An 18,906-nucleotide genomic window follows, 5' to 3' on the forward strand; every position below is an offset into this window, starting at 1 on the left:
ATTGAAAGTATTATACAAGTTAAAGGGCTATGCCAGTAAATCATTTAAAAATGTAATGATCAGTGGATGTAAGGACCCGCTTGCTTCCTGGATGCTCATAATTGTTCTCTTATGATATATTTAAAGGGAACGTGTCACCATGAAAATTCAGCTCAATCTGCTGGCATAGTGTTACAGAGCAGGGGGAACAGAGTAGATTGATATATATGTTTTTGTGAGAAAAGATCTGGTATAAGCTGTGATTTATTCTTTTAATCCTTTGCTGCTTCTGGGATTTTTAGTCCAGTGGGCGGACCTGTCATTGACTGACAGCTTTTTGTGTCTAAGAGCATGGAACGCCCGCCAGGGCCGTGGGGTTTTCGGTACCGGGTCTGGTACTTAAAGGGGATGTGTCACAGTAGCAGCGACCCGGTCCGTGGCCCTGGGCGCCCAAGTAAAAGAGACGGTCTTTAAAGGGGTTTGGGTAAAGTTTGTTATTGACGCCACCTGTGGTACTCAGTCAGGGTGACCGATGCTGCTTAAAGGGGTCCTCTGGGGTGATGTTGAGACAGCAGGAATGGTATGGCTTCCCACAGGTGAAGCTAGGTCCCCAGAGCTCCCGGTGTAGTAGGGACAGGTGGTAGGTGGTATAGAAAGAAACGGAGGTTGCAATCTCTTTACCTCTTTACTGAAGGGTTCAGGCATTCACAGTCCAGGGTACCGGATCACAGGTGCAGGTATGGTCCGGCCGGCTTGGAAGCAATTCTGGAATCCCTTTACCAGGTGGGGTTGGAAGCCTTCCTACTAGCGCTGTGATGTTGTAGTCCCTTGTTGCCTTAGGCCTCACACAAGGTCCTCACGTTCTCTCTGTCCCCCTTGTTGGTAGGACACTACCTGTACGACAGATAGCTCGAGCCTTTTTACAGGATCTCTACCACAACCTGGGCTCTATTCTGCTACTGTGTCCTCAGGTGTCAATGGTGGACAGGTGACTTGCAATCCAGCTGTCCCGCCGGTTTCTGCTGTGAGACGAATAGTACTTCACAACCTCAGTCTTACGGCTACCGATGTCTGCGCTCAGCATGGAGGAAGCCCAGTCGCAGCTTCTCTCCAGCTATTCACTCTCCTGCACTCTACTTCCCCTCTCAGTCTCTTTACAGACTGCTCTGCTTTCTCTTTGCTCTTCCCAGGAGCTTCAGCACCTCTCGTGGCTGCACGGCCCCTGTCTCCTTCCTCACTTCTCACTCTCCTCTCACTGACTACTCACTAACTGTTGTATGTGCTGAATACCTGATAAAGGGATCCTTCCTTGCTTCCAAGCTTGACATCACTCTCCCTGAAAGGAAAGCAATGCCACTGTAACAACCAGGAACCTGGGGTGTTACAAGTGCATGCGGAGAAAGCTGTCAGTCACTGATAGGACAAAACAGCATATTGCCCAAAAAGAAAATAAACTCTATATAAGGGATGCATTAAAAACTAACTTTAACCAGCTACATATAGTCAACCTCTTTTGATAAGCAAGTATCTCACTAGCTACAGTTCTGCTTAAAAGTTTACATACCCGGCAGAATTTTTGCTTTCTTGGGCTTTTTTTCAGAGAATATGAATGATAACACCAAAACTTTTTCTCCACTCATGCTTAGTCTTTGGGTGAAGCCATTTATTGTAAAACTACTGTGTTTTCTCTTTTTAAATCATAATGACAACCCAAAACATCCAAATGGAGTTCAAAAATCCATCTGGATTCCTTCTGTAAAAGGGAGGAGTTAGACACCCACCAAGGACATTTAATGAAACTTTTTAAGACCCAATACCTGCAGGCCATGACATTTACCACCGTGATGGTGTAGACAATGTGAGGTGACTGAGGTGCTTTGTTTTTGAGATGATTCCAGGGCCCAAGATTGATGGTACAAGTATGTTTCTGAAGGTGTTTACACAGTAAATAAATCTTACTATTATAAATCTTAGATCCTAATAGATCGACATTTCAATTCATATATAACCTTACCTATAGCCTTAGACCAACAGTTAAATGTATTGCTAAAGCTGGAATTGTGTCCTGGATGTGGGATGCTGAAAATGTTTGTCCTTAGGTGGCATTAAGGGCCAAACATTGCAATTGCCACAAGGGAAAGAACCCCTGAGGTGAGTCCCGGTACCAGTGGCCCTTTCAAGAGGACCTGTCAAGCTATTCATCCCCAAAACCTTAGGCAGCATGAATAATAGCCTGACTGCAATATTACAGAAAGGTATATCGTTCTCTGGGACATCAGAGAAAATATACTTAGAAGATCCAGCTGGGGACAATAGCCGGAAATGACACTAGTCTAGCTCCATCCAAAGACAAGTTCTCGTAGTGCTGCTACAGGTAGTTGTCAGGGCTTTCCGGTGTGTGTACACATGGAGGGACCTGTCAATGTGCTGTGGCAGCACTAGGAAGAGTCATCTGGCGGTGTGGCCACACTAGTCTAGTTGACGACTAAGGTCTCTGGCCAGACCTTCAAAAAAACTGGAATACTGGAACTTTTCAGAGAATGGACATTGTGCAGCCAGTCTGCAATTCATGTTGCCCATGGTTTGAAGACTGTGAATCATCCAACAGGTTCCATTTAAATGCACAATTCCTGGCGTCCCTTGATGCCCTGACTGCACTGATGCCCGGTACAAAGTGTTCCTGGTGGGTAGGGAAAATGCAAACTAATCAGAATCTCCATTAGATACTGAAAAAGTGATTTTGTTTCCCAGTATTTATGATAAGAGCATCATAAAGCATATTTACTACACAAAATGGGCATATTTATACATACATATAAAACTGCAATGTTTAAATGAAATTAAATAACACAATAAAAATAGATACATTTAACGAGGAACTGTCAGCCCTCCTGATATGTCTGTTTCAGTAATACTTGCTCTCCATATTAAAGCACCACTCCAGCATATTTTTCAGTGCTGAAGTGGTGCTACTAAACTAAGGCCCCTGCCCCGTCTTACACTCAGCCTCCAACGCCTTCATCATTTTTCAGCACCGCTCCGGTCCCACGGCTCCATCTTGTGGCTTCCAACTGGTGGGAAGTAAGACATTATGTTACAAACTCTCAATGAAAGTCTATTAGAGCCAGAACCAGGTTCTCATAGAGTTGCATTGAGTTGTGACCTCCAGCTCACTCCATGAAACACTACAGCAATTGGGCAGGTCACAAACTGCAGGAGAGCGGCAGTGAAAGAAGGTGAAAACAGCAAAGGGTAAGTATCAGACTAGGTGCACGGATTTCACATTAGAAGCTCCACTCCAGCGCTGCAATAAAAAAATGACGGAGTGGTGCTTTAAATAGCAATTCTGTGGCATCCTTTAATAGACCTCTCCATTGTGTGGTCCTCTAATATTACTCTTAGGGCTCGCTTACATAAGCGTATAATATGGCTGAGTGCTATCCAATGCTTTATTGGACAGCACTTGTGCAAGGTTATACTATGGGACACCGCAGATCTGCTTTTTTTTTCTCATGCCGATTCGGATTGAAAAAAAAATTGGAGCATACTGCAAGTGGCTTCGCAAATCATAGCAGCCATTCAAGTGTCTGAGTGTTTGTGAAACATTGGACTGCACTCTGATGTCATCCAAGTGCAGTCAGATTTATGCAGACAATGGTATAAGATGGAGAAGTTAAGTTCTCCGTCTTCTCCGCACCTGTACTGTGATCATTTCACATGAGAGATTCAGATCGCAGGAAACTGAAACTCGGCTCCAACTCTGATCGAAGCCTCATTACTATAATTGGAACAATTCTCTTGCATGAGAGAATATACAATTGTGTGACCACGGCCTTATACATGTTTTGTAGAAACAAACAGGGTGCTTCCATTTACTTTGTAAATCTTGCCATGTCTCTTCAGTGTCTAACAATTTGGGCTGACAGAGTCTGAGTGTAGAGAAAAAAGGCCCACCGACAAGGGAAATGGTAAGACCAAGTTGTCCAGTTATTTTATACCTTTCCCAGTGGAAGAACAGAAGGTGAGCACAGTGCAAGGTTGCTCTAGTATTTTTTTTTCTAGAGGAATGAAAGTATTTACTAAAACTCACGTCAGGAGCTCAAACTCTTCTTTTTTTTAAGGGGAATCTTTCAGGTCCCCTAAGTTTGCCAAATCACCACTATAGGGTTAAATTGACTTACATCTGTTATAACACAATGCTTCATGTTATACAGAAATGCTTCGATATTGTAAAAAAACACTTCTATGTGCCGGTTGGTAAATGCTAATAATTTAGGGCTTGTCAGTCAAGGTATCACTACCCCCGACTAGTTCTGTTTCATATCATGTAATCATGCCCGGGGGTGCATGATTGATATCCTCTATTTTGGGGTCGAATAGACCCCAGGCACTGGCATTATCTGCAGCCTGGCTGCTGTGTATGTACAACTGTACTGCTCAACGCTCCTCGCGGGGATGGACAGCCCAAGAGATTAGTGCACATTGACTGAAGCTGTCCTCTGCTGCTGGCTGCAACACTATCTGTGCTGACTGTAGCATTGTGCCAATCAGTTGTCGACTTGTCACAGGCACCAGCAGAGGAAAGCTTCAGTCAGAGTCTCATGAAGGCAACGTTTCATCCGACTAGTCCTTCCTCGTTAGCATATACCGTAAAGGAACATAAGCTGCTTTTAGCAATATAGAAGAATATGTGTTTGACAGTATGTGCTGTAATGCAGGCATAAGCCAACTGAACCTAATAGTGCCCGTTTGGCAAATTTGCTTGACCTGGCAGGTTCCCTTTAAAACATATAAGTCAATCTTATTACTTGCAGTTCCTTGGTCGAATATACTCTAAACCTTGTAAAACTGTGTGTGATCTATTTTAAGTAATTCTTCATAAAGGACTCAAAAACCACAGAGTTACCAGAACTGTTACAAAAAAAACTGCCAGTTTCACAAGTTTTGTGCTTCCTTTTAGTAATTTCCTCTGAACATACTCTCTTCTATAAAAGATTGTTTGAGATAATAGGCTGTTAAAGGGAACCTGTCAGATCCGATGATGCTATTGTCCTGCAGACATAGAGCCTATCCCGCAGGGTAATGAAGGTGCCCGGCCACAAGACTGAAAGCGGCACCAATGAGAAAATGAACTTTATTTCTACCGTGAGCTGCCGGCTTTCAGTCATAATAGCAGTAAGGATTACTATTAGTAGGATATATACCCTAACTTTTAATATAATAATATAAAAACAGGGGAACACGTAAAAACAAACAAAGCCACAGAGAAATTGCTCAAAAGATACACCAGTGCAGATAATTAAATGGTTTGGTCTCACCCTTTCGATGTCCTGGAGAAGGCCATGCTTATGATAGGGAAACCGGGGAAAGTATAGGAGTGCTATATAGGCTGCCCTGTCATGCCCTGTGCAGGTCTCCCGTCCTCACAAGGACAGTCCCCAAGTGTGGTCCTGTCCCAGAGAATGTCCCTTAGCTCTTCTGATGCATTTCATCGTTTTGGGGACTCAGAATTATCTTGACCAATTTGTGCAGCACTCTGCAGACAGGATAGGGTCCTTCATCATAGGGATACCCTTCAAAAAATTCTGAGTCCCCAAAGACTCTATCATGGTTCCTAAAACTACTATGACCCAGCTTGATACAGTAAAGGAAGGTACACTGCACAATTACCATGAATGAGCGCTTCCACTATACGTGTAGTCTAAATAACGTGACGATCACCCAACGAATGAGCAAAATGTTCAATAATCTGATAAAATGATCTGTTGATCATCATCCTCGGTAGCACACAATCCAATTGGACTGATGCTGCTGCGAAAAATTGTGGCCTCTACTCACACAGAATGGTCTATTATAGATCAGCCATTAAACAGTCGTTGATGGCCAAATGTGTTCCTGGTCGGAGGTTGTAAATCGGTGCACATCAAACCGTGTAAAGAAAATTATATATAGATCCAAATAATCCGAGTAATGCCAATGATGCACTGAGTAATTTTAATTATACCATTTGGAAAGCTGAGATGACTATTTTAGCATCTCCTCTTTATACGTCAAATATGTCAAGATCCAGACTGTGCACACTTACTGAAAATTCTGATACAAAATGTTTTCCCCCTTACTTTTTAGGGTGCTCCTAATTTCAGTGACTTTGTTGTCTATCTATTCTATTAACCTCCTACTGAAATGTTCCCAGGAAACAGGTAATTGATATTTTTTTATTTATTGTTGCTTTTCATTAATTATTTTGTACTTTTGCAAAAGAATGCTCATAGCACTGATGACAGTTTAGATATAAAAATACCTTCTTGCCTAAGAAAAAAAGAAAATGGATTGAAAGAAAAAAAAAATACACAAAATTCATCAACAGAAAACCATTTCCTGCGTATACTTTGTGGTCTGTGCTAAGGCAGATTATTAATAGTAAATAATGATTCATGTGACCAGGCTGTATGGTGTATGAGAAGCTCGGGGAGCAAGTATACGGCACTCCAGGAAGATTGCTGGTCTTCGGGTCAACTACACTTCAGAACACTGGAGGTAAGTGCTTTATTAGGAGCCTCCCAAAAAAGTCCCAATAATTCCACCAAATTTCTTTTGGAAGAGAAGTTGTTTGGAGCTATGTGTGAGAAGAGTCAGATTATTTTCTTTTTCAGGTAGATTTTTTAACATTTTACCTATTTAAATTATTAAATTATTTGATATATTGGTTTTCATACAGAAAAAAGGACAAGATATTGGAAATAGGAATTCCCAGAATTTGTGAGGTCAGATATAAATGGAGAATTAGTTTGTGTACGTGAACATTTGGTCCCATTGGATCTTGTGAAAATGAACTCCTTGGTTATCTATGGAGGGATATTTCTTCAGAGCAGAAAAAAAACCAGCATAGTCGGAATCTCTAAGATGTTCCTAACACCAGTGTGCTTTATCGTAAGACCACAAAATCATGATCATGGAATGGCAACTTTACCATTTCAGAGTTCCCAGTACAGGGAATCATTATTTTGATGGTTAAAATGCTAATTTGTGATTTAATCCTTTCTGGTTTTCTGTCTTACAGCAATGCTGAGCTATCTATTTATAGTGAAAAATGAATTACCCAATGTTATTAAATTCCTGATTGGAATGGAAGATACATCCTCGTGAGTGGAAAGTTGGCTTTTATAGATTGTCTAATGTAGCCTTTACTTGATATTTTTGGTTAGATGAGTATGTCTATTAACTGTTGAATGTTTAAAGGGTTATTCTGGTAACATGGAGTTATTACCTATACATAGGACATATGGCTCCTTAATACACTAAGCAGGGCTGGCCCCGGGTGAAAGAGCTTCAGTAGGCCCCATTAAAGGGAACCTGTCACCCCCAAAATCGATGGTGAGGTAAGCCCACCGTCATCAGGGGCTTATCTACAGCATTCTGTAATGCTGTAGATAAGCCGCCGATGTTACCTGAAAGATGAGAAAAAGACATTAGATTATACTCACCCATGGGCGTTCCGCTGCGGTCTGGTCAAATAGGTGTCTCAGGTCCGCTCCGGCGCCTCCTATCTTCATTCCATGACGTCCTCTTCTGGTCTTCACGCCGTGGCTCCGGCGCAGGCGTACTTTGTCTGCCCTGTTGAGGGCAGAGCAAGGTACTGCAGTGCGCAGGCACTGGGCCTCTCTGACCTTTCCAGCGCCTGCGCACTGCAGTACTTTGCTCTGCCCTCAACAGGGCAGACAAAGTACGCCTGCGCCGGAGCCGTAACATGAAGACAAGAGGACGTCATTCTATGAAGATAGGAGGCGCCGGAGCGGACCTGAGACACCCATCGCAGCGGGACCGCCCCTGGGTGAGTATAATCTAACCTCTATTTCTCCTCTTTCAGGTAACATCGGCGGCTTATCTACAGCATTACAGAATACTGTAGATAAGCCCCTGATGACGGTGAGTTTACCTCACCATCGATTTTGGGGGTGACAGGTTCCCTTTAACCCATAGCACAATTCATGATGCACAGATATAGCAGAAATATAGGTATAGTACAATGCCAAAGATTTTAATGGTCCCTATATAATGCTCAATGCAGAATAATGGGCCCCATATAATGCTCAATGCAGAATAATGGGCCCCATATAATGCTTCATACAGAATGGGCCCTATATATAACGCCATACAGGACAGGCCCCATATGATGCTCCATACAGAATGGGCCCCATAAAATACTTCTTACAGTATAGGCCCCATATAATGCTCCATATGGAATGGGCCGCATTTAATACTCCATACACAATTGGCCCCATATATTGCTCCATACAGAATGGGCCCCCACATAATGCTCCATACAGAATGGGCCCCCACATAATGCTCCATACAGAATTGGCCGCATTTAATACTCCATACACAATGGGCCCCATATATTGCTCCATACAGAATGGGCCCCATGTAAAACTCCATACAGGATGGGTCTTATATATTGCTCCATACAGAATGGGCTCGCATATAATGCTCCATACAGAATGGGCCCCATATATTGCTCCATACAGAATGGGCCCCATGTAAAACTCCATACAGGATGGGTCTAATATATTGCTTCATACAGAATGTGACCCATATAATACTCTATACAGAATGGGCCCCATATATTGCTCCATACAGAATGGGCCCCATGTAGAACTCCATACAGGATGGGTCTAATATATTGCTTCATACAGAATGTGACCCATATAATACTCTATACAGAATGGGCCCCATATATTGCTCCATACAGAATGAGCTCCCATATAATGCTCCATACAGAATGGGCCCCATATATTGCTCCATACAGAATGGGCCCCATGTAAAACTCCATACAGGATGGGTCTAATATATTGCTTCATACAGAATGTGACCCATATAATACTCTATACAGAATGGGCCCCATATATTGCTCCATACAGAATGGGCCCAAATAATGCTCCATCCAGTATAGGCCCCATATAATGCTCCATCCAGAATGGGCCCCATAAAATGCTCCATACTGAATAATGGGACCCATTTAATGCTCCATACAGAATGGGCCTCATATAATACTTCATACAGAATGGGCCCCATATATTGTTGCATACAGAATAATGGGCCCCATATAGTACTCCATACAGTATGGGCCCCATATAAGGAAATACAACAATGCATAGAGGACTTATGGCTCCTTAGTACACTAGTGCAATGCAACAATGCACTGGAGAAATATGGCTCCTAAAGGCCCCGTCTCACATAGCGAGATCGCTAGCGAGATCGCTGCTGAGTCACAAGTTTTGTGACGCAACAGCGACCTCCATAGCGATCTCGCTATGTGTGACACGTACCAGCGATCAGGCCCCTGCTGTGAGATCGCTGGTCGTGTCGGAATGGCCTGGACCTTTTTTTGGTCGTTGAGGCCCCGCTGACATCGCTGAATCGGTGTGTGTGACACCGATCCAGCGATGTCTTCACTGGTAACCAGGGTAAACATCGGGTTACTAAGCGCAGGGCCGCGCTTAGTAACCCGATGTTTACCCTGGTTACCAGCGTAAATGTAAAAAAAAACAAACAATACATACTCGCCTTCTGATGTCCGTCAGGTCCCTTGCCGTCTGCTTCCTGCTCTCACTGACTGCCGGCCGTACAGTGAGAAGTGAGAGCACAGCAGTGACGTCACCGCTGCGCTCTGCTCTCACTGTACGGCGGCACTCAGTCAGAGCAGGAAGCAGACGGCAAGGGACCTGGACACCGAAAGGCGAGTATGTACTGTTTGTTTTTTTTGGTAACCAGGGTAAACATCGGGTTACTAAGCGCGGCCCTGCGCTTAGTAACCCGATGTTTACCCTGCTTACCCGGGTGCTGCAGGGGGACTTCGGCATCGTTGAAGACAGTTTCAACGATGCCGAAGTCGTTCCCCTGATCGTTGGTCGCTGGAGAGAGCTGTCTGTGTGACAGCTCCCCAGCGACCACACAGCGACTTACCAACGATCACGGCCAGGTCATATCGCTGGTCGTGATCATTGGTAAATCGCTTAGTGAGACGGGGCCTTAAGCCCACTAAGGCAATATAATAATGCACAGGGGACATATAGCTCCTTAGTAAACTAAGCTAAATCAACAATGTAGGCTGGTCACATGGCACCTTAGTACACTAAGGAAATACAACCATATACATGAGACTATACATGTCTCCTTATACATATATACATGGCTCCTTGCTCAAACACAACACCATTTATTTTCTATATAGCCAAGTACAACACTACAGGAATAACCCTTTAATCCCTTTATGTACGGCAAGACAGCGCAGAGCCAGTGCAGTCATCAGTGGGTGTCAGCGACATCTCATAGCTGACTCCCTGCAATAACACCCACGATCGGTACTAGCACTGATTGCAGGTGTTTAACCCTTCTGGTGCCGCGGTCAATAGCGACAGTGGCATTCATCAACTTACAGGGGAAGGCAGCTCCTTCTCTGCTCTAATCGGCATAGTGTAATTGTGATTGCATTGTGCTGATGGTCTCCATGGTGACCCGAGGCCAAAAGATGACTGGGAGTCATGCAGTACTGCCTGAAAGCTCCTGCGGAGAGCAGGACCTGACACGTCTCCTACCTGTGTCTGATTGACACCTCTAATGCCCAGGACTGCAAAAGCATTGCACAGATTTAGATCTCTGTGAACAGAGCATGAAAACTTGATGTCCCATACTAACTAAGTAAAAAAATATTATAAAGTTTCTAAAAATGAGAAAAAATAAAAGTGAAAGTACAAAAATAAATGTTTGCAAGTTTTGCAAGTGAAAACACGGTTTTCCACAAAAAAGTAAGGAAAAAAGTACACATATTTGTTATCACCGCGCCTGGAATGAAAACAATCTATAAAACTATGATATTATTTATCCCATATGGTGAACTACATAAAAAAACGGCAAAAATATAGCTTTTTCTTCATACAGACACACAAAACAGAATAAAAAGTGTTCAAAAGATCACATACAAACAAAAATGGTATCAATAAAAACGTCACCTTGTCCTGCAAAAAAAAAGAAGCTTTTTTAAAGCTCCATCGACAAAAAAGTTTTTAAAAAATTACAGCTGTCACATTATGACGATGGAGAAACAAATAATTGTTTGTAAAAAATTGATTTTAGTGTGCAAAAAAAGCAAAACATAAAAAACCTATATAAATCCGATTTCACTGCGATCGTAATGACACGAAGAATAAGTTTGCCTAATCATTTTTACCACACAAAAACAAAAAAGCAATCAGAAACTGTTATTTAGTCCAAAATGGTACAAATAAAAATGTCAACTCATCCCACAAAAAACCTGCTCCCACACAGCTTGCTCAGGGGAAAGATAGAAAAAACTATAGCTCTCTCAGGATATGGCGATGCAATAACAAATACTTTTTTGTAAATCAGTATTTTAGCAATAGCAAATTATAAAAATACTTCACAACCCTGGCGTCACTATAATTGTACTGACCCGAAGAATACAGTTGTCTAATCACAATTACCACACTCGGAACATGGTGGCTTTACACTTATGTTTGGGTTCTTTGCGTAAGGCTGCGTACTTCTTCCCTTCAAATCCGCATAGATGCACATGCGTCCTGCATACCTATCTTTAACATCGGGTACGTAGGGACATGTGTTGTAGGCGGATTCGTCTGCGTGCGTCGTTTTGACCGCACGAGAACGCAAAATGTTGCGGATTTGAAGGGAAGAAGTACGCAGCCCTATGCAAAGAACCTAAACGCAAGTGTGAACTTAACCTTAGTCAGATCGGTCATCTGTCAATGGAAAAATAAAGGATGTACAGGGTTCCTAGTAGTTCCTAGGAGTTGGAAAAGCGACATTGACATAGCGCCCAAAAAACAATCCAGTAAAATCCCCTCTTGGAAAGCCAAATGGCCCCCTCTCTCCTGAGGTCCAAAGTGTGCCCAAACTACACCAACATGTATGGTATAGCTGCAGAAGGGAAAACGCACTTAGGGGTTCTCTGGGTCTAATCATTGATCTATTTGCTCAATAGTTCTTCAATCTGAGATCGGTGGGGGTCATATATTAGCACACCCACCTATCAGCTAAAAACTGCTCCTGCAGCGGCCAAACCTAAGTGATGTATGGTCTGAATATAGTAGCACTGCACATTGCTTAGTAGATGAGTACTGAGCTAACCACCAAGCAATATACAGAGTTGCTGTATATAGCCTGCACATCACTTACGCTAGTGTCCTTGCACCTGGCCTACAGTATACGTCTGGAAACTTTTCCAGACTTATACTGCACTTGACCATGGCTGACCGGAATGCACCATGTTATATTATATAGCAAAGCGCAGCAGATTGTACTTTACAATAAGGGGGGACACTGCAAAGAGATGTATACGATACTATATATGTCTCATTACAGTGGGTCGGTATGATGGTCGGATGTTTCAGTATCCATCCTGACAATGCACACTGATGTGCGCATACCTCCCAAGCATATGCACCCAATAGTTTCCACAAGCGCAGTGTGGACCTAACATTAGTTCAGGCCACTGCCGGAGCATTTTCACCTGATTGTGAGAGTGTCGGACCCTTAGCAATCTTTTATTGAGATGAGTGATCAATTGTTAGGTCCTTTTCACAATCTATGTGGCTCATCTCTGGAAGCACAGGCCGGCCACTAGGGTTGAGCGACTTTCATTTTTTTAAGATCGAGTAGGGTTTTGGGAAACCCGATTTTGTCCAGAGTCGAGTCGAGTGCAGTCGGCCAATTATCGCTAAAAGTCGGGGATCGACCGAAACACGAAACCCAATGCAAGTCAATGGGGAAGCATAGTCGGCAGTGAGTGGAGGCCAGGAAAACACCTACAGTGCCCATTTTAATGCCAAAAACATCCATTCTTGTTTCTGAAGCTTGCCAATCTTAATTAACTGTATAATAATAGTTGGGCATAGGGAATTGGGGGAAAGTTGTGGGGGGAGTAGGGCTGGCTCAAGTTTTTCGTGGGCCCAGGAAATGCGGACTACGTCACGGCGGTGTTGCAGGGAAAGGTAAGTATTTAAAAGTTGCAAGTGCTGTGATCCTGAGCAAGCAGGGGGGGGGCCCACTCGTTCGCATTGCCACTGGCACAGGGCCCCTCAAAGTACGGCGGTGTGTTTGCATGGCGGGGGCGCCTCCCACCAGCAGCGACACTTTTGCGTACTCTGAGGGGCCCTGTGCCAGTGACGTCGCCAACGAGTATGCCCCCCCACCTGATGAAGGAACCTGCACTTTCATCTGCACCTTCCTCTTTGTCCCTGTGTAAGGTGGTATAACATGCGGGAAGGGGAACCTTACTTTCAGCAGGGACAGATTCTGGCTGTGTAGAGTACAAGGGGAATGTAGTGGTCTAGGTCAATGTACCAGCAGACTCATTTAGCAGTGGCTGGGCAATGGGCAGGATGAGGAGGAAACAGATATAGGGCCAAAGAATAAAGTAGGCTACATGCAGTTCAAAATTGGTAACAGGACTAAACAGGCGGCATTGCTTTGTTCAGTGGAGTAGCAAACCCAAGAGCAGCAGACACTGTTTCAAGGGCCTAACCACACTAGTAGGCCAAATGCAGTTTAATATCTGATAGTATAGGGCGAAAGCCAGAATGTGGAAGCTCAGCTTTGTTCAGTTGAGGACAACACCAGGGAGGGGCAGACACCTTTAGTAGGCCGGAAAAGCCTATTGCATTTTTTAAAATGGTAATTTGGAGCAGAAGGTTGAAGCTCAGCTTTATTTAGTTGAGGGCAACACCAGGCAGGGGCACACAGACAGACACCTTTAGTAGGCCGGAAAAGCCTATTGCATTTTTCAAAATGGTAATTTGGAGCAGAAGGTTGAAGCTCAGCTTTATTTAGTTGAGGGCAACACCAGGGAGGGGCAGAAGCCGTTAGTAGGCCCTAACCACCATTTTTTTTTTAAAACCACTTAATGAGAGCCGGAAGGTTGAAGCTCAGCTTTATTTAGTTGAGGACAACACCAGGGAGGGGCACACAGACAGACACCTTTAGTAGGCCTGAAAAGCCTATTGCATTTTTCAAAATGGTAATTTGGAGCAGAAGGTTGAAGCTCAGCTTTATTTAGTTGAGGGCAACACCAGGGAGGGGCAGAAGCCGTTAGTAGGCCCTAACCACCATTTTTTTTTAAAAACCACTTAATGAGAGCCGGAAGGTTGAAGCTCAGCTTTATTTAGTTGAGGACAACACCAGGGAGGGGCACACAGACAGACACCTTTAGTAGGCCTGAAAAGCCTATTGCATTTTTCAAAATGGTAATTTGGAGCAGAAGGTTGAAGCTCAGCTTTATTTAGTTGAGGACAACACCAGGGAGGGGCAGAAGCCGTTAGTAGGCCCTAACCACCATTTTTTTTTTTAAAACCACATAATGAGAGCCGGAAGGTTGAAGCTCAGCTTTATTTAGTTGAGGACAACACCAGGGAGGGGCACACAGACAGACACCTTTAGTAGGCCTGAAAAGCCTATTGCATTTTTCAAAATGGTAATTTGGAGCAGAAGGTTGAAGCTCAGCTTTATTTAGTTGAGGGCAACACCAGGGAGGGGCAGAAGCCGTTAGTAGGCCCTAACCACCATTTTTTTTTTAAAACCACATAATGAGAGCCGGAAGGTTGAAGCTCAGCTTTATTTAGTTGAGGACAACACCAGGGAGGGGCAGAAGCCGTTAGTAGGCCCTAACCACCATTTTTTTTTTTAAAACCACATAATGAGAGCCGGAAGGTTGAAGCTCAGCTTTATTTAGTTGAGGACAACACCAGGGAGGGGCACACAGACAGACACCTTTAGTAGGCCTGAAAAGCCTATTGCATTTTTCAAAATGGTAATTTGGAGCAGAAGGTTGAAGCTCAGCTTTATTTAGTTGAGGGCAACACCAGGGAGGGGCAGAAGCCGTTAGTAGGCCCTAACCACCATTTTTTTTTTTAAAACCACATAATGAGAGCCGGAAGGTTGAAGCTCAGCTTTATTTAGTTGAGGACAACACCAGGGAGGGGCACACAGACAGACACCTTTAGTAGGCCTGAAAAGCCTATTGCATTTTTCAAAATGGTAATTTGGAGCAGAAGGTTGAAGCTCAGCTTTATTTAGTTGAGGGCAACACCAGGGAGGGGCAGAAGCCGTTAGTAGGCCCTAACCACCATTTTTTTTTTTAAAACCACTTAATGAGAGCCGGAAGGTTGAAGCTCAGCTTTATTTAGTTGAGGACAACACCAGGGAGGGGCAGAAGCCGTTAGTAGGCCCTAACCACCATTTTTTTTTTTTAAACCACTTAATGAGAGCCGGAAGGTTGAAGCTCAGCTTTATTTAGTTGAGGACAACACCAGGGAGGGGCAGAAGCCGTTAGTAGGCCCTAACCACCATTTTTTTTTTTAAAACCACATAATGAGAGCCGGAAGGTTGAAGCTCAGCTTTATTTAGTTGAGGACAACACCAGGGAGGGGCACACAGACAGACACCTTTAGTAGGCCGGAAAAGCCTATTGCATTTTTCAAAATGGTAATTTGGAGCAGAAGGTTGAAGCTCAGCTTTATTTAGTTGAGGGCAACACCAGGGAGGGGCAGAAGCCGTTAGTAGGCCCTAACCACCATTTTTTTTTTTTAAAACCACTTAATGAGAGCCGGAAGGTTGAAGCTCAGCTTTATTTAGTTGAGGACAACACCAGGCAGGGGCACACAGACAGACACCTTTAGTAGGCCTGAAAAGCCTATTGCATTTTTCAAAATGGTAATTTGGAGCAGAAGGTTGAAGCTCAGCTTTATTTAGTTGAGGGCAACACCAGGGAGGGGCAGAAGCCGTTAGTAGGCCCTAACCAAAGTTGAAGGCCAAATGCAGTTTAATTTCTGATACTATAGGCCGAAAGCCAGAAGGTGGAAGTTCCGATTTAGACAGTGGAGGACAATTTGAATTAGGGACTGCAGACAGACTTAGTAGGCTGTCCCCTGTGGACCATGCATCCACCACATTAACCCATTGCGCCGTAATGGACACGTAATCTTCCGTGGCCATGCCTACAGGTCCATGCGTCTGTTGTCAGGTGCACCTTTGTACTCACAAATTGCCAGAGTGCATGGACAATGCGGTCTTCTACATGCTGGTGGAGGGTTGGGATGGCTTTTCTCGCAAAAGAAGTGTCGACTGGTTAGCTTGTAGCGTGGTACAGCGTAGTCCATCATGGCCTTATTAATAGTAAATAAAATATATAACTAGGCTCTATGAACTTTTAAATAGGTTCCAGGGGTACACGGGCAGCATTGGTGTGGTCAGTGGAGGAGTATTGCAAGTAGGGGCTGCAGACAGGCTATCAAAGGCCTAAAATAACAAACAATAGGCTCATGGCAGTTTTACAGCGGTTACATGGATACACGGGCAGGCAGCTTGGTGGTCAGTGGAGGAGTATTTAAAGTAGGGACCGCAGACAGGCTATCAAAGGCCTAAAATAACAAACAATAGGCTCATGGCAGTTTTACAGCGGTTACATGGATACACGGGCAGGCAGCTTGGTGGTCAGTGGAGGAGTATTTAAAGTAGGGACCGCAGACAGGCTTCAAAGGCCTAACATAAGAAAATGGGCTGGCTGTAGGCACTTTATAATTGGTTCCAGGGGTACACGGGCAGCAGTGGTCTGGTCAGTGGAGGAGTATTTAAAGTAGGGACCGCAGACAGGCTATCAAAGGCCTAACATAACAAACAATAGGCTCATGGCAGTTTCACAGCGGTTACATGGATACACGGGCAGGCAGCTTGGTGGTCAGTGGAGGAGTATTTAAAGTAGGGACCGCAGACAGGCTATCAAAGGCCTAAAATAACAAACAATAGGCTCATGGCAGTTTTACAGCGGTTACATGGATACACGGGCAGGCAGCTTGGTGGTCAGTGGAGGAGTATTTAAAGTAGGGACCGCAGACAGGCTTCAAAGGCCTAACATAAGAAAATGGGCTGGCTGTAGGCACTTTATAATTGGTTCCAGGGGTACACGGGCAGCAGTGGTCTGGTCAGTGGAGGAGTATTTAAAGTAGGGACCGCAGACAGGCTATCAAAGGCCTAACATAACAAACAATAGGCTCATGGCAGTTTCACAGCGGTTACATGGATACACGGGCAGGCAGCTTGGTGGTCAGTGGAGGAGTATTTAAAGTAGGGACCGCAGACAGGCTATCAAAGGCCTAAAATAACAAACAATAGGCTCATGGCAGTTTTACAGCGGTTACATGGATACACGGGCAGGCAGCTTGGTGGTCAGTGGAGGAGTATTTAAAGTAGGGACCGCAGACAGGCTTCAAAGGCCTAACATAAGAAAATGGGCTGGCTGTAGGCACTTTATAATTGGTTCCAGGGGTACACGGGCAGCAGTGGTCTGGTCAGTGGAGGAGTATTTAAAGTAGGGACCGCAGACAGGCTATCAAAGGCCTAACATAACAAACAATAGGCTCATGGCAGTTTCACAGCGGTTACATGGATACACGGGCAGGCAGCTTGGTGGTCAGTGGAGGAGTATTTAAAGTAGGGACCGCAGACAGGCTATCAAAGGCCTAAAATAACAAACAATAGGCTCATGGCAGTTTTACAGCGGTTACATGGATACACGGGCAGGCAGCTTGGTGGTCAGTGGAGGAGTATTGCAAGTAGGGGCCGCAGACAGGCTATCAAAGGCCTAACATAACAAACAATAGGCTCATGGCAGTTTCACAGCGGTTACATGGATACACGGGCAGGCAGCTTGGTGGTGGTGAGTGGAGGAGTATTTAAAGTAGGGACCGCAGACAGGCTTCAAAGGCCTAACATAAGAAAATGGGCTGGCTGTAGGCACTTTATAATTGGTTCCAGGGGTACACGGGCAGCAGTGGTCTGGTCAGTGGAGGAGTATTTAAAGTAGGGACCGCAGACAGGCTTCAAAGGCCTAACATAAGAAAATGGGCTGGCTGTAGGCACTTTATAATTGGTTCCAGGGGTACACGGGCAGCAGTGGTCTGGTCAGTGGAGGAGTATTTAAAGTAGGGACCGCAGACAGGCTATCAAAGGCCTAACATAACAAACAATAGGCTCATGGCAGTTTCACAGCGGTTACATGGATACACGGGCAGGCAGCTTGGTGGTCAGTGGAGGAGTATTTAAAGTAGGGACCGCAGACAGGCTATCAAAGGCCTAAAATAACAAACAATAGGCTCATGGCAGTTTTACAGCGGTTACATGGATACACGGGCAGGCAGCTTGGTGGTCAGTGGAGGAGTATTTAAAGTAGGGACCGCAGACAGGCTTCAAAGGCCTAACATAAGAAAATGGGCTGGCTGTAGGCACTTTATAATTGGTTCCAGGGGTACACGGGCAGCAGTGGTCTGGTCAGTGGAGGAGTATTTAAAGTAGGGACCGCAGACAGGCTATCAAAGGCCTAACATAACAAACAATAGGCTCATGGCAGTTTCACAGCGGTTACATGGATACACGGGCAGGCAGCTTGGTGGTCAGTGGAGGAGTATTTAAAGTAGGGACCGCAGACAGGCTATCAAAGGCCTAAAATAACAAACAATAGGCTCATGGCAGTTTTACAGCGGTTACATGGATACACGGGCAGGCAGCTTGGTGGTCAGTGGAGGAGTATTTAAAGTAGGGACCGCAGACAGGCTTCAAAGGCCTAACATAAGAAAATGGGCTGGCTGTAGGCACTTTATAATTGGTTCCAGGGGTACACGGGCAGCAGTGGTCTGGTCAGTGGAGGAGTATTTAAAGTAGGGACCGCAGACAGGCTATCAAAGGCCTAACATAACAAACAATAGGCTCATGGCAGTTTCACAGCGGTTACATGGATACACGGGCAGGCAGCTTGGTGGTCAGTGGAGGAGTATTTAAAGTAGGGACCGCAGACAGGCTATCAAAGGCCTAAAATAACAAACAATAGGCTCATGGCAGTTT

General features: G+C 44.6%; 1 protein-coding gene across 2 annotated transcripts in view; it reads left to right on the plus strand.

The window, feature by feature from the left end:
* The window catches only part of SLC38A1 (solute carrier family 38 member 1), a 110,410-nt gene that overhangs the window by 43,811 nt on the left and 47,693 nt on the right, over positions 1-18,906 (plus strand). For both annotated transcript variants that reach the window (XM_077265392.1, XM_077265393.1), the window contains exons 5-7: positions 6,106-6,179; positions 6,424-6,516; positions 7,040-7,121. In XM_077265392.1, the coding sequence (XP_077121507.1) occupies positions 6,106-6,179; positions 6,424-6,516; positions 7,040-7,121 (249 nt within the window). The remainder of the gene's footprint in view (positions 1-6,105; positions 6,180-6,423; positions 6,517-7,039; positions 7,122-18,906) is intronic.

The sequence above is a fragment of the Ranitomeya variabilis genome, chromosome 5 (genome assembly GCF_051348905.1).
Source record: "Ranitomeya variabilis isolate aRanVar5 chromosome 5, aRanVar5.hap1, whole genome shotgun sequence".
In the NCBI taxonomy this organism is placed as follows: Eukaryota; Metazoa; Chordata; class Amphibia; order Anura; family Dendrobatidae; genus Ranitomeya; species Ranitomeya variabilis.